Genomic DNA, 14,215 nt, shown 5'->3' with positions numbered 1-14,215 from the left:
AATTGACTTAAAATTACTTTTTTGCTCTCTACCAAAAAAACTGTTTATTAATCAATCAGTAATCAACATCAGTAAACCAAGAACAAAAACAGACAAACTAATATTCAAATTGACAAAGGTGACTTCAGGACAAAATTTTATAAGGAACATTCACCCAACCCAAATTCTTACTCCCTAATCGCAGCTCTCTTCACTTTCTTAATGCCATCTCATTTGTATTGAGATAACAGTTTCCTAGAACTAATGATAAATCACCAAAGGATTTTAATCATTGAAAGTATGTTCTTAGAGCCAAAGTGTGAAAAAAAAGACAATGATCAATCCAGACAAATAGCTAAAACCAACATATTATAGAAAGCAAATGTATACATGTGGCTCAAACAAATCAAAAGTGAGGAATACTAGTTTCCAGACATTAATTGCTCTCTACCATAGGACCTATCAGTTTAGCATTATATCCACACTGGGGTTGAGCAGCACATGCCTTTTGGTTTCCCATGATGCATTCTGTTCTTCCTAACTATGGCTGTGTATCCACATAGCAGTTAATAAATCACACACACTTAAATTACTTCCACACTTAGAGATGCAATAACTATGCCTCCAGCACTCAAAAATCATTCTAATGTTCTAATAGACAATTTAAGCTATTACTAGTAATTAGAGAACAAGAGCTGGGTAAGGTAAGAAAAAAATACAGGTATGTCTGGAATTCAAATAGAGTATTTTAAAGTACTTGGCGAGCATCAAATGAGATAATGTGAAAGCACTTTTAAACTTGCATATATTATATGCAGATGCAAGTTCTTATAACGACATATATCATCATAGATGTATATATTTTTTAAAGATAGTAATGAACACACAATCTTGATAAACTTTTCAATAGCATAAAATTGCTTCAAGTCTTTTGAATATAAAATGAAGGTAATACAATCTATGTCACTCTAAATGAAAGCACTAATTAGGGCTTTCAATTCTATACATGAAAAATGCTGAATAAATTTAAAAATATATACCATACCTAAAGATAATTATGCCTTTGGTTCAGTCTCATGATACAAGTCCCCTTAAAATGATTAAAAAATATTAAAACATGCCTTTAAAAAAAGCTTCCAAGTCACAATTTCAATATATAAAATTTGTTTGTTAACAAAAACTTCATTTAAACACATACATACACACATACCCCTCATTACTATGTTTGTAGTCTCCAATAAAGCTCCAAGGAGGAAGCAATAAAATAGCCAACAATTCAACAGGGTCACCACAAATGAACAGACATCTGTAATTATTTAAATTATCTACCATAAGATGAATTGTAAGAAGCAAATCTAATTCTATTACATTGTAAATAAGAGTCAAGCAGAAATGAAAAATGTCCAGATTAAACTTCAAAAAAACTCACCATTACTTCAAATTTCTCCCTATATCATTACTTAAAATTCTGAAAGTTAATTTAGAATGTTTTATTTTGAATGCCATATTCAAAAACTTTACAGTTCAACATAAACTGACAAACATTTCATAAACAGGCTCACATTTTAAAAGGTACTTCATATCTGAATATGTCAGTACTAGCCTGCTAGTAGCTTTAACAAAATACCACCTTTCCTTTTGTTCCAAATTATAAGTAAAACACTAAATCAGATTTAAGAAAGAAAAAAAAGAGGGATTTCTAGAATGCATAATAGTAACAGTAATGAAGTGTTGAAGAAATCCAATTTATTATCTTAATATTCTTCTGGATAAATCAAGTTAAGCAGCACATACAATTTAAGTGAAAGTACACATACAGACAGAAAGGCAGGAGTTTTGTTTCATAGTATACATGGCTATGCAATCTTAATTCAGTATTTTGATATCCTTGTTTATAATCCTTTAGCTCTTCATCATGCATTTGTATTCTTTCCTTTTTATACTAGTTTACCTTCAGTTTGAAGTATTGCTATATAATTTAACATACAGGATTATACTATTTATAAATACTATGTACATACAACATTTTACTACTTACTAATACTTGTCCTAAACTTCAACCTGAAACATGTAGCTAAATCAAAGATCACATTGTATAAATCCATTGTTCTAACAGCATTTTAAAAAATACCTACACTAAGAAAGAAAAAAAAAAAAATCTCTCCCACAATGAAGCCACACAAAATCAAAGGTCAAATGTGAAATAATTTTAAGCAACTATACTACTGATGCATCTAGTGATCAATCTAACACAGCACATTCAGTTCTAATCTCTATACTTCTTCTCCTTCTGCTCAAATTCTCACTCAGCCCTACCCCATCTTCCCTTACAAAGAAATTTATAAGTAGAGAACAGATATTTGATTTAAAATAGGACCATATTAACAAAATATAATATTCCTAGAAGCACTGGATCCCAGAAAAATAAAAACCACTGTACAATATGAAAATTAAAAACAAAAGATGCACTATCTAAATTATAGACAATGTTCAAACAATAGATGAAAGTCTGTGTATATGAAAATAAAAATGTGTAAGGAAATATAAAAAACAATAAATTCAAAAGATAAATGTGAAAATCAGGTATCTATAGGGATATACAAAAGGATTAACAACAATTAAAAAAATAACTGGTTAAAATTTAAGCTTCACTAATCATGAAAAAAAGAGCTAATTAAATCAACTAGGGGCTATTTCACCTATTAAAGCTACCAAAAGATTTTAAAAGTATTTAAAAACTCACTCTAAGCACCTAGATGGTAACGTCATAAATTAGTACTATCTTCTGGAGGGCAATTTTATAACATATAAGAGAAGCTAAAAAACCAATAAGACCCTTTGACCTGATAACTCCACTTTAGAAATACAGTCCAGGAAAATAAATCCAAAAAAAGAAAGGAAAAAAGAAGAAAGACTACTTAACTGTGCAAAGACATTAATGAAAAACTGGAAGTAATCTAAATGTTCAACTGAATGTTGAGTTCAAATCATAGCCAACTTAAATGTAACTGAATCTTTTCTTACCATTGAAATGACAATGTCTATTCAAAAAAGAAAATTATATGTGAAAGTGTTAAGAAAATATAGAGCTTAAAATGGACATTGATTACCATTATGTAAAAATATGCCTCTATAATATAAGGAAAGGAAGTCTAGTAAACTGGATTTTGTGGGATTTTTTTGTTTTTATGTGTGTGTGTGGTTAGTAGACTTTTTAATTATTTTGATACCCATTTGCTTTTTATCACTGTCAAGTAATTTTTAAAAAGCTTTTTCTTTTTTAAAAAAGGCTTTTTCTTTTAAGTTTCTTTTTGCTATTTGCTTAAAATGGTCTGTTTAGAGACAAATGTAAATGAAAACATCTTCAATACATCTCAGTATAAAATTCTATCTTCAAAACCACATTAGTTATAAAGTATTTAAATAGATATTGGTAAGCATTGTTTTGCCCCTTTTTTGGCAGGACTTCAGTCCAACAAAAAGTCTGACTACAAATTAAATACAGTGATAATACATGCAGTTTTTCCAAAATAGTTTTTATCCACCTGAGAATTTTTTACCATTAGTAGTATAGATGGTGGAATTTATCCATATTACAATTATTACACCATTTTGTGATATGCAAAAAATAAAATATTTAGTCAGAAAACTAAAATTATTATTTAATAATTATTAACATGGCTTCATTATTGTAATTTAATATAAAAATTGTCAAATTAACACTAAATCAGTTTAAATATTGTATTATTAAATCATTTTGTTTTTATATTTACAGTCTACCATACCCCTTCAACTTTCTTTAACTTTGATTTTCCTCCATTTGGATCTTATTTGAAGGAAAGATAGCTGAATTTAGTTTTTAGTAACATCACCCCTTTCTCCTTTCATTTCCTTCCAATTCACTGTACCAGAGGCTAACGCAAGGGGACATCTTCCCCAAAATAAAAAAACACCACCTTTTTGTGTGTGTCAATGCTGAACAGAAGTGCATGGACACTATGAATTACATTTATAGGAGAAACAACCCAGTCAATCCAATGCCTTTGGTCCTTTACTAAAGTATATTTTAAAATATAACCATTGTTGGCTCTTCTAAACCCCAAATCGTGTTTCATCAATTCTCAAAAAGGTCATAATCCGTAGTTGTTATTTAGTGAAAATGTATCTGCAGAAATGCGATATAATGATTTAATGAGCTATTTCCTAAAATGTGATACATAGAATAATTATGCTTTTTTATTCGGTAGTCGATTACCTAAAACCGGCAAATTTTGGAATTCGCTTGATGCTTCCTATTATTTTTAATTGTGTCGTTTTGCCCAATCCAGGGTCGGTTAACTCCCCTCCTTAGCCCCCTCCCCCGTAAGCCCCCCCCCCCCCAAAGACTAAGCCTGGCCTCAGTTCCCGTATTTCAAGCCAGGACCAACCAGAAACCAGTTTTCTTCCACTAATCCGGAACTCTGGGCTGTTACCAACGCTGTCATTGGCCAACGTCAGTCCTTGGTACGTGCCCCAAGATAACCCCCAGGTTTCTCTCCCTTTTCCCCCTACAATGGGCCTTTCTCAATGTTTGTAACATATTCATAATCCACAAAACGGCATCTCTGATAACTAACTCACATTCTTCAAAGTTTCCGAATGGAAATAAGCGAGGCCAGGGGGAGGACAAGGTACCCTTTCTCTGACTGGCAGGGAGGGGGGGGAAGGGGCAGTCGTTCTTCGGCCCAGCGCAAAGCTCTACAGCCCTGTTGGCTAAGGGGTTGGGAGAGGGTTGGGGGAACAAGGTGGGGAGGGAGTGGAGAAAGAGTTGGATTAAGTTGAAATGAAAACTTTACTCACCAGATCCTCGAAGCTTCTTCGGTGCTCTTTTCCCTCCCAGTCCAAGCGGCGCGGAATCAACTGGGGGTGAGAGAAAAGAAAGGGTGGGGGGTGGGCAAACCATATAGGCCATGCCTTGGCTCCCAATGAACCCGACCCAACCCGGGTCCTGGTCCCCGACCCTCTGGCGTCTGTATTTCTCTAGGTCCGATAGCTGTTGCCTCAAAGCTAGTCCAGCGTAGGAAGGAGGAGGCCGAGGGGGAGGAAATCCTGAAAAACCGCCCCCCTTGGTCATAAAGAGGGGTGAGTTAAGACCCCGGCGATATCCGCCCCTTTTGAGGGAAGAAGCTGGTTCACTCCAGTGACAACAGTTATGAGTGCCCAGATCCAAGCTTCCCTCCCAGCCCCTGTCCTCCGCCCCTGACTTGCCCTCCCCTTCCTCCAGTCTCACCCCAAACCTCCCCACGTCTTCCCGAAGGGGCTCCGTACCTGATGCTCCTCGAGCTCCTGCACTAGCACCTGAGCAAAAGGGAAACACGGATATGAGGAGCAGCTTGGGCCATCAACACATTCCTCCCTCCCCACTTCGAACCCAACCGCTGACGGCAGGACTAGTCAAGGCCGGCCTTTCCCTCACCCTCAGTGAAACCGCACACCCGATGCCTCGATTTCCCCATTGGGACCATTCCCCAGAACTCCTTCTCCCTCTCACCTGAGCGGATTTGTTGCAGGGTCCGGACTGCAAGAATCTAGCGATCAGGTAATACAGCTCTGTGGAAGAGGGGAAAAAGAGGTTGAGAGGAAGGTAAAGAAAAACAGAAGCTTTTTCAAAAGAAACTGACAGCCGTCGCGCTAAGCTCCCATCTCCTTAGCCCCCAGACACAGTTACCCACCGGCTTCGATCTGGGTAGGTGCCGCCGCCATCCTTTTCCCTAGGGGGTTTGGGGGCTCCGCTCCGGAGGAGCTGGCGGGGGCGGGTGGGGGCGCTGCCTCTATTGTGATGAAGCCCCCATGCCCAGGAGTCCCACCGCTTCCGCCCCACTCCTCGTCCTAGTTTTGGTCTCTCTGGTCTCTCTCGGATTCATCGCATCACGTATCGACCCATAGATATTCTAGCCCAAGAGCAGAGGAGGCGGAGAGGAAGGAGAGAGAGGAGAGAGAGGGGAGAGGGAGAGGGAGAGGGAGAGGGAGAGGGAGAGAGAGAGAGAGAGCGAGAGAGCGAGCGAGCGCGAGCTAGCCAGCCTGAGAGAAGAGAGGGGAGGAGCCGAAGTGGCGGGGGGGTGGGGGGACGGGGCAAAGGGGGTGGAGAGAGGGGAGGGTAAAAACTGAGAGAGGAGCCTGCAGGGCTCATTGTTCGCCGCTAGGGGCACTAACGCAACCGAATGTCCTCCACTCTCCCTGAGGCCGGCGGTTGCCTAGCTACCGGTCCCGGAAACGGGGAGGTGCTAACTGACAGCCGACGCTCTGGCTGACGCCGTAGAACTCCATGGTGGCGCTCTCCTCTGAGAGCTCTTGAGTACTTTTCCTTTCCTGTGAGAGCAGTCGAACTCTTTCCTGTTGAGCACCTTTCCCTTTGGCGTTGTCGTGAGGAACGTGTGAGGGGTTGACTTGATTCAGTGCTTTCTTCTTTTTCCTCCCGTCACCGAAGAGGCTTTGTTGTTGTTTTTTGGGGTTTTGTTTTGTTTTGGCTCTCCACCGAAAAGAGGCCAGCCACTGAAGGATCTTGCGACTGAGGCGGAAAAAGGAGCCCCTGTATCTATGTCACTTGTTTCGCTTTCAAATGGTTTTTGTACCAGATGAAAATGTTCTACTTACCAGTCCAGAGTACAGGGCTCATATTGTGGGGGGAATATGCCGTCAGATATGAAGCATTTTATTTTTTCCCCTTCTGAAAGTTTAAGACGTGCCATATCTGTCTCATTCCTGTAGGATAATTTTCAATTGTGTCTTAAAGTACTGCCGAAGTATTTTACATTAACCATGGATTTTTATGTATTATTACATATCTGTATGCAAGGTTTTAGGTATTATTACAAATCTGTATGCAAGCTTTGGGACAGTTTTTGTTTTTTAATACATAGAATCCTAAATTTTTAGTACAGTACTGACTTTAAGTATTTGGTTACTAAAATCTTAAGTGATTAAAGGGTTTGTAGAATAATTGGTACATATATAATAAACTGAGTCTTCGTTTCTACTTTTCCTTAATATTTTCTTCCAACCTCAAGCCTTGACCAAAAAAAGTAATTAATAGAAGCCAAACCCGATGACACTAGAGATGATGTTTAAGCTGCATGTACTATTTACATTCATTAAAATAATCAAATTTGAAGGTTTACCTTTTAAGTTTAGGGATGGATTCTTAGAAATTTGGTTTCCTTACTCAGAGTTTAGCCATTGATCGCTGTTGGTCTAGAATTGCATTATGCTGATAATAATCTTAGCCTAGGTTGTTTAGCTCTCACCCTGGCCATGTTTTCCCCTTAGAAAGAAAGAACCACACAAGGTAATTGTGATATGATAGTTCTGTCTTTGGTGGTTATGCTACAGTACTTGAAAAATGTCATTAACAAAAAAAAAAAAAAAAAGATTGAAGAAATATATAAGCCCTAGACAACTCATTACAAATAGTTTAGCAAAACACCAGATTAAATATTTTTTACAAGTCAAGTAGAATATATATAACAGTTAACATTATCAAGCCACTACCATGCACTAAGCACTTTATATACTTCACTTCATTTAATCTTTATAAATCTTTTTAAAACCCTAGGAGGTAGGTTTTATTATTATCCCCATTTTACAGATAATAAAAATGACTATATGACTTTGCACAGCTTACTTGTATTCTGTGAGCCTTGTTCCTCATCTGTTAAATGTAATAGTACTTGCTGTGCCCACTTCACAGGAATTGCTTGCTGTAAAAGTCATGTGAATATATTCATACCGTATTTCAAACTTTATAGGACATTGTTATTCCAGTATCAGTCTGGGTGCAATCAGGAGGGAAAATTGCTATGAATTACTAATTAATTCAAATTAACGTGTGCCTTTTAAGAAAGTTTAAGATACAAAATTATTAACAATAATTTTATTGTTAATTATAAAGAATAATTAACTAATTATTAGTTAATAATAATTAACATTAATGACATTTTCAAGTACTATAGCATAACCACCAAAGATAGAACTATCATATCACAATTACCTTGTGTGGTTCTTTCTTTCTAAGGGGAAAACATGGCCAGAATGAGAGCTAAAAAACCTAGGCTAAGATTGTTATTAACAATAATAGGAGATTGGAGTAATGAGGGATTACCTTGTAAGGAGTAAAGAGAACTCTAATATATAATATAATAGTAAATATATAGATATATAATATAATAGTAGATAAAATAGCCAGTACTCCTAGAATTGAGATATAGTACCCTCAACCCCTACTCCGCACTTAGGACTAAGATCCAGACTTGGTTGGAGAGAATGAAGCCAGACAAGACTTATTAAATGGCAGGAAAGATGCTGTGGTACCTTGTGGGCAGAACTTGCTGAAACTACAACCTCTGGAAGTCACTGGAACTCTACCCTGGGGATCAGCCTTCTAGGGTGCCTGAGAAATGTGTTCATGGGGAAGTTTATCACCAGAAGGACATTACTACAAAGCCACCAGGAGAAGGGTGCCAGGGGAAGCTGGTGGAGGTGCTACCAAAACAATGGACCACAGGAACAAGGCACAGGAGAAATTTTACAAGCTGGGGGAGCAGCCTACCCAGTAAAAATGCCAGAAGCAGGAAGCAAAACCCTTTCTTCCTGCACTGTATTTCCAGTTCCATCTACTGACAAAGCTTCAGTTCTAGCTGACAAAAGGAAAAATATTTAAATGTCCCAGATCAGGGGGCTTGGGTGGCTGTTGGTTAAGCAGTTAAGCATCTGCCTTTGGCTCAGGTCACGATCCTGGGGTCCTGGGATGGAGCCTGGAGTAGGGCTCCCTGCTCAGCGGGAAGCCTGCTTCTCCTTCTCCCTCTGCCTGCCACTCCCCCTGCTTGTGCTCTCTCTTCCTCTCTCTCTCACTCTCTGTCAAATAAATAAAATCTTTAAATAAAAATAAATAAATCTCCCAGATCCATTTTCATAGAGTAGTCAAGAAGGGAGGATTTAGAGATGATAAGCAGTAAATCAATAAACTGGCACAATTTCCTTGCTTTTCTCTTGAGTGTAATGACTAGGTTGACAAAAGGAAAGTTATTAAAATGTGTATATTAACATAAAAAGTTTTCATTTGTTGTTTATGATAAGCCAAATGCTTCGAATTACTTTGTTGCAATAAAAGTCACCAGTATAGGGCGCCTGGGTGGCTCAGTTGGTTAAGTGACTGCCTTCGGCTCAGGTCATGATCCTGGAGTCCCTGGATTGAGTCCCGCATCGGGCTCCCTGCTCAGCAGGGAGTCTGCTTCTCCCTCTGACCCTCCCCCCTCTCATGTGCTCTCTCTCATTCTCTCTCTCTCAAATAAATAAATAAAATCTTAAAAAAAAAAAAGTCACCAGTATTAACCCTGTGCCCAAAAGCTTAATTGGGAGGGGAAGGAAATTTTCATAAATGAAAGCAAACATGGATTTACAAAGAAAAAATCTGGAATGATTGCCTGATTGGGTGTGTTAGTTCCCTAGGACTCCAATAACAAATTACTACAAACAGGGTGACTTAAAACTAGAGAAATCTGTTCTGTCACAGTTCTAGAGTCCATAAATCTAAGATCAAAGTATCACAGGGACACACTCCCTCCGAAATCTAGTAGAGAATCCTTCTTTGCCTTTTCCAACTTCTGGTGGCTCCTGGCATTCTTTGGCTTGTGGCAGCATAACTCCAGTCTCTGACTCCATCTTCATATGGCCTTTCTTCTGTGTCCCTGTGTTAAAAATCCCTCTCCTCTTTCTTATAAAAGCACCAGTCATTGTATTTCAGGTCCACCCTAAATCCAGAATAATATCATCTCAAGAACCTGAATGATTTACATGTGCAAAGACACTATTTTCCAATGAAGTTATATTCACACATACTGGGGATAGGGAAATGTACATATCTTTCGGAAGGGACATAATTAAACCCACAAAATTGTTTTATTCTGTCTCCTTAAAAATAATGTTAATGGAAGACCAAGGTTGAAAATTTAGCAAATATCCCTAGTATGGCAAAAAAAGAAAATTAAAATGTAGGGAATTCTGAGATGGAGGGACAGAAGTGGTAAATTAGAAGGTTAATATAATAAACTGTATAAATAAATAGTTCTATTTTCTTATCTCATTTTCTTAAAAATGTATACAATGTAATAACTAAAATAATTTATTCTTAGATTTTTAAATATATCACATACATTATGATGTTAATATATTTTAACATACTAAATAGATATAATATGCATAACAAAAATAGGAAAAAAGAAGGAAGAGAGAAGAGAACTATACAGGAGTAACATTTGTATATCTTAAAGGAACTAAGTTAGTATAAAAGTGAACTATATTCTGCTAAGAGACATGTGCAAGCCCTAGGACCACTAAGAAAATAACTTAAAAAATAGTGAAAAAAATAATTTAAAGAAGTTCCACTAGAAAATATTTACCTAATACCAAGAAAAAAGAATAGGACAAAAAAGACATGAGACATATAGAAAAAATTAAAATGATAGACATAAATCCAACTACATCAATAACAGCATTACATGTGAATAGATTTATTCTACTTCCAGGATAACAGCATGAAGAGCTTTGTGGATAAGCTTCCCAGTGAAACTAGTGGAAATTATAAAATATAAATAACCATTTAAAAAAATAAAAAAATAAAATCTCTAGAAATGGTCTTAAAATGGCATAACATAAATGAAAAAAGCACATATTTAAGAAAATCTAAAACTTTAGAAACAATGAAAGTTTATGGTATTTGAAACAAGAACCACTCCCTCCTTCCCCCCAACACAAGCTTATCTAGGGAGAAACTCCGCTGCAGAGTAAAATAACTAAAAATATATGGCTTCCTCTCCCCCTATTTCTCAGTTGAAGGGCTATCTTCTTGGGTGGCACAGGGCATAAGTGTTTCTCATTCTTCCACCAACTACCTGTTTTGAAGCTAAGTCCTTATCCAGTGCAGCCAAGACATGGTAGGCATCATTCTTTCACGCAGCCCCCATTCATGGGACAAGGCTAAATATGGGACATGGTGGTACTAAGAATACTGGGGCCAGTAAAAGAATACTCACTCTTTTACTGAAATATGGCACAGAAGATGCATACTAAGACAGGCAAGGCAAAGATACCTAAGCTTGCTGCATTCCTTCTACACTAAGCACTCATCTCCAAAAGCTGGGATGTCTTAGAGAAGTATGCCACTATGTTGGCCCTCAGTACCAGAACTGTACTTTGGAGATTTTGCACTAGGAAAGAAGGAGGGCTTAGAAGAGACAACTATGAAACTTTCCCCATAAGAACTAACTTTATTTACATAGAGCATAAAGAAATTTAAGCCTGAGAGTACTCTAAAAAACAGTGAAGGTAGTGGCAAAAGGTAACTGGAAAGAAATTGATAGAACCATTTGTTTTTTTGTTTTGCTTTGTTTTGTTTTGTTTTTTTATGTTATGTTAATCACCATACATTACATTATTAGTTTTTGATGTAGTGTTCCATGATTCATTGTTTGCGTATAACACCCAGTGCTCCATTCAGTACGTGCCCTGTTTAATACCCATCACCAGGCTAACCCATCCCCCCACCCCCTCGCCTCTAGAACCCTCAGTTTGTTTCTCAGAGTCCATAGTCTCTCATGGTTCATCTCCCCCATCCGATTTCCACCCCCCTTCATTTTTCCCCTCCTGCTATCTTTTTCTTTTTCTTTTTTTTAACATATAATGTATTATTTGTTTCAGAGGTACAGATCTGTGATTCATCAGTCTTACACAATTCACAGTGCTCACCATAGCACATACCCTCCCCAATGTCTATCACCCAGCCACCCCATCCCTCCCACCCCCCACCACTCCAGTAACCCTCAGTTTGTTTCCTGAGATTAAGAATTCCTCATATCAGTGAGGTCATATGATACATGTCTTTCTCTGATTGACTTATTTCACTCAGCGTAATACCCTCCAGTTCCATCCACGTCGTTGCAAATGGCAAGATTTCATTCCTTTTGATGGCTGCATAATATTCCATTGTATATATATACCACCTCTTCTTTATCCATTCATCTGTCAATGGACATCTTGGCTCTTTCCATAGTTTGGCTATTGTGGACATTGCTGCTCTAAACATCGGGGTGCACGTACCCCTTCAGATCCCTACATTTGTATCTTTGGGGTAAATACCCAGTAGTGCAATTGCTGGATCGTATGGTAGCTCTATTTTCAACTTTTTGAGGAACTTCCATACTGTTTTCCAGAGTGGCTGCACCAGCTTGCATTCCCACCAACAGTGTAGAACCATTTGAATTATAGGCTAAACCTTACACTGGTTATTTCTTGGAGAGAAACAGGGGGAAAGACATCTGAAAAGAGCCAACCTGAGATCAGAGCAAATCTCAAACACTGATCTGGGCAAATATCCCTTCAAAGGAGCTCAAATTTGACTGGATCAGACTGTAAGTCAATCTATGCCCTTGTGCATATGTAAAAAAAAAAAAAATACAGACTAATCAGTAGGCAATTAGTGAAACTTAAGATCTGGGAGGGATCAGAGAAGGAGACAAGGAAAGCCCTGCCAATATGAGTGTTCTCCCAGGGTGAATGTGTGTGTAATCATGGCTGCACCCTCTGAGGGGCAATGTCAGAGGCTTTACACAGTAATATAAACAAGCACATAACAATAACAAGACCTGAGGGAAAGGTGTACCAGACCCAAAGTTGCCACAATATACTATTTAAAATGTCCAGGCTCAGAAAGTGGCTGAATAGATTAAAAAAAAAAAAAAAAAGATTCATCAAGTTTAGACCTAAAGACACCTGCAGGTTGAAAGTGAGAGGATGGAGAAACATCTATCATGCAAATGAAAGTCAAAAGAAACCTGGAGTAACAGAGGAAGATAGCAGTGGAGTAGGAGGACCTTAGGATCACCTCGTCCCGTGAATGCAACAAGATAACCATCAAATCATCCTAAATACTCCAGAAATTCACCTGAAGACTGACAGAACAAACTCCACAACTAAAGGTAGAGATGAGACCACATCAAAAAACGTAGGAAGTGTAGAGACATGGTTTAGGGGAAAATATATCACTGGTGCTGTAGATAGGAGGAAGCTGTGGTTGTAGAGAAGGGAGGGAGAGAGAGAGAGACAGAGAAAGAGGGAGAGAGAGGAGCATACAAGGGAATGCACAAGGAGAACATTTCTCCAAAAGCCATTGGCTTGGAAAACAAGAGGAGCTGAATTCAGGGGCTAAAAATGAGTTCTTGCAACAAGCAGGGCTTAAAGTCTGGAACTTCAAAGGTCAGTGGGCTTAGCTGGGATAGAGCCTGGAGGGCACTGCTGCTTCTGAAGAGAAGGCAGGCAAACAACCAAGGAACACACAGCCTGGAAAACAGCAATCTGAAGAACACCAGGAGCACACAGTAGAGATCTCATTTACTCTTCTCAGAGTGCATTCCTGAGAGGCAGCCTTCACAGGGACACCTCTCTGGGAACAAAGGAGCTGCCTGGTGCCATTTCTCTCCCCTACCCTTCAGCATGAACACAGAGCCACCTGTGGGAAGCAGCATAGCACCAACACTAGCTGCCTAACTTGCTTACACCAAGCCCCACCTCCCTGGACTACACTGGGATTGCCTACCTCAGGCACACTTGACACAGTCCCAGGGCAAGCAGGCCTCTGAAGATCAGCACAAACCCCTGCTAACACCACTTCTCACAGAGAGTTCTGTAGAGCTTCAGTTCTGGTAGAGGTGGTGACAGGTCTCATTTCACAAGCCGACCACAGCACACTTAGTTAAAACTCACCACATTCAGGCCAGGGACCAAACACTGCCCACAGCAGGCAAGGAGAACCTCTTCAGAAGGATAGAGGAGCAAAAGCACAATAGCAGAGGGCATATAGCATACACTGTAGCTACTCCCTGAAGTGCCAGTGCCAGGCCTGGGCAGTACATGACCTCTTCTTCATCAGGCCATCACTACCAAGAGCATGAGACATAACTGGCTTTTCTAACACAGAGAAGATGGCAGAGATGTAGACAAAATGCAAAGATGGAGAAATTTATCACAAATGAAAGAACAAGATAAGGCCACTGCCAGAAATCTAAGTGAAACAGATATAAGTAACATGTCTGATGGAGAATTTAAAGCAAAGATCCTAGGGATACTCACTGGATGTGAGAAAAGAATAAAAGACATCCATAAGACCCTTACCACAGAGATAAAAGAGTTAAAAAAGAATCAATCAGAG

General features: G+C 38.6%; 1 protein-coding gene across 3 annotated transcripts in view; it reads right to left on the bottom strand.

Moving 5' to 3' along the window:
• Positions 1-6,021, bottom strand: part of BRWD3 (bromodomain and WD repeat domain containing 3) — a 192,900-nt gene extending 186,879 nt beyond the window's left edge. For 2 of the 3 annotated variants that reach the window (XM_078065011.1, XM_078065013.1), the window contains exons 1-4: positions 5,691-6,021; positions 5,510-5,568; positions 5,287-5,316; positions 4,819-4,878 (exon numbers count right to left, since the gene is read on the bottom strand). In XM_078065011.1, coding sequence (XP_077921137.1) covers positions 4,819-4,878; positions 5,287-5,316; positions 5,510-5,568; positions 5,691-5,721 — 180 coding nt within the window. In that variant the 5' untranslated portion in view covers positions 5,722-6,021. The remainder of the gene's footprint in view (positions 1-4,818; positions 4,879-5,286; positions 5,317-5,509; positions 5,569-5,690) is intronic. The other variant, XM_078065012.1, reaches the window with a different exon arrangement.
• Positions 6,022-14,215: the final 8,194 nt, after the last annotated feature.

This window comes from Halichoerus grypus, chromosome X, assembly GCF_964656455.1.
Source record: "Halichoerus grypus chromosome X, mHalGry1.hap1.1, whole genome shotgun sequence".
NCBI lineage: Eukaryota > Metazoa > Chordata > Mammalia > Carnivora > Phocidae > Halichoerus > Halichoerus grypus.
This window is presented reverse-complemented; position numbering and strand designations above follow the sequence as displayed.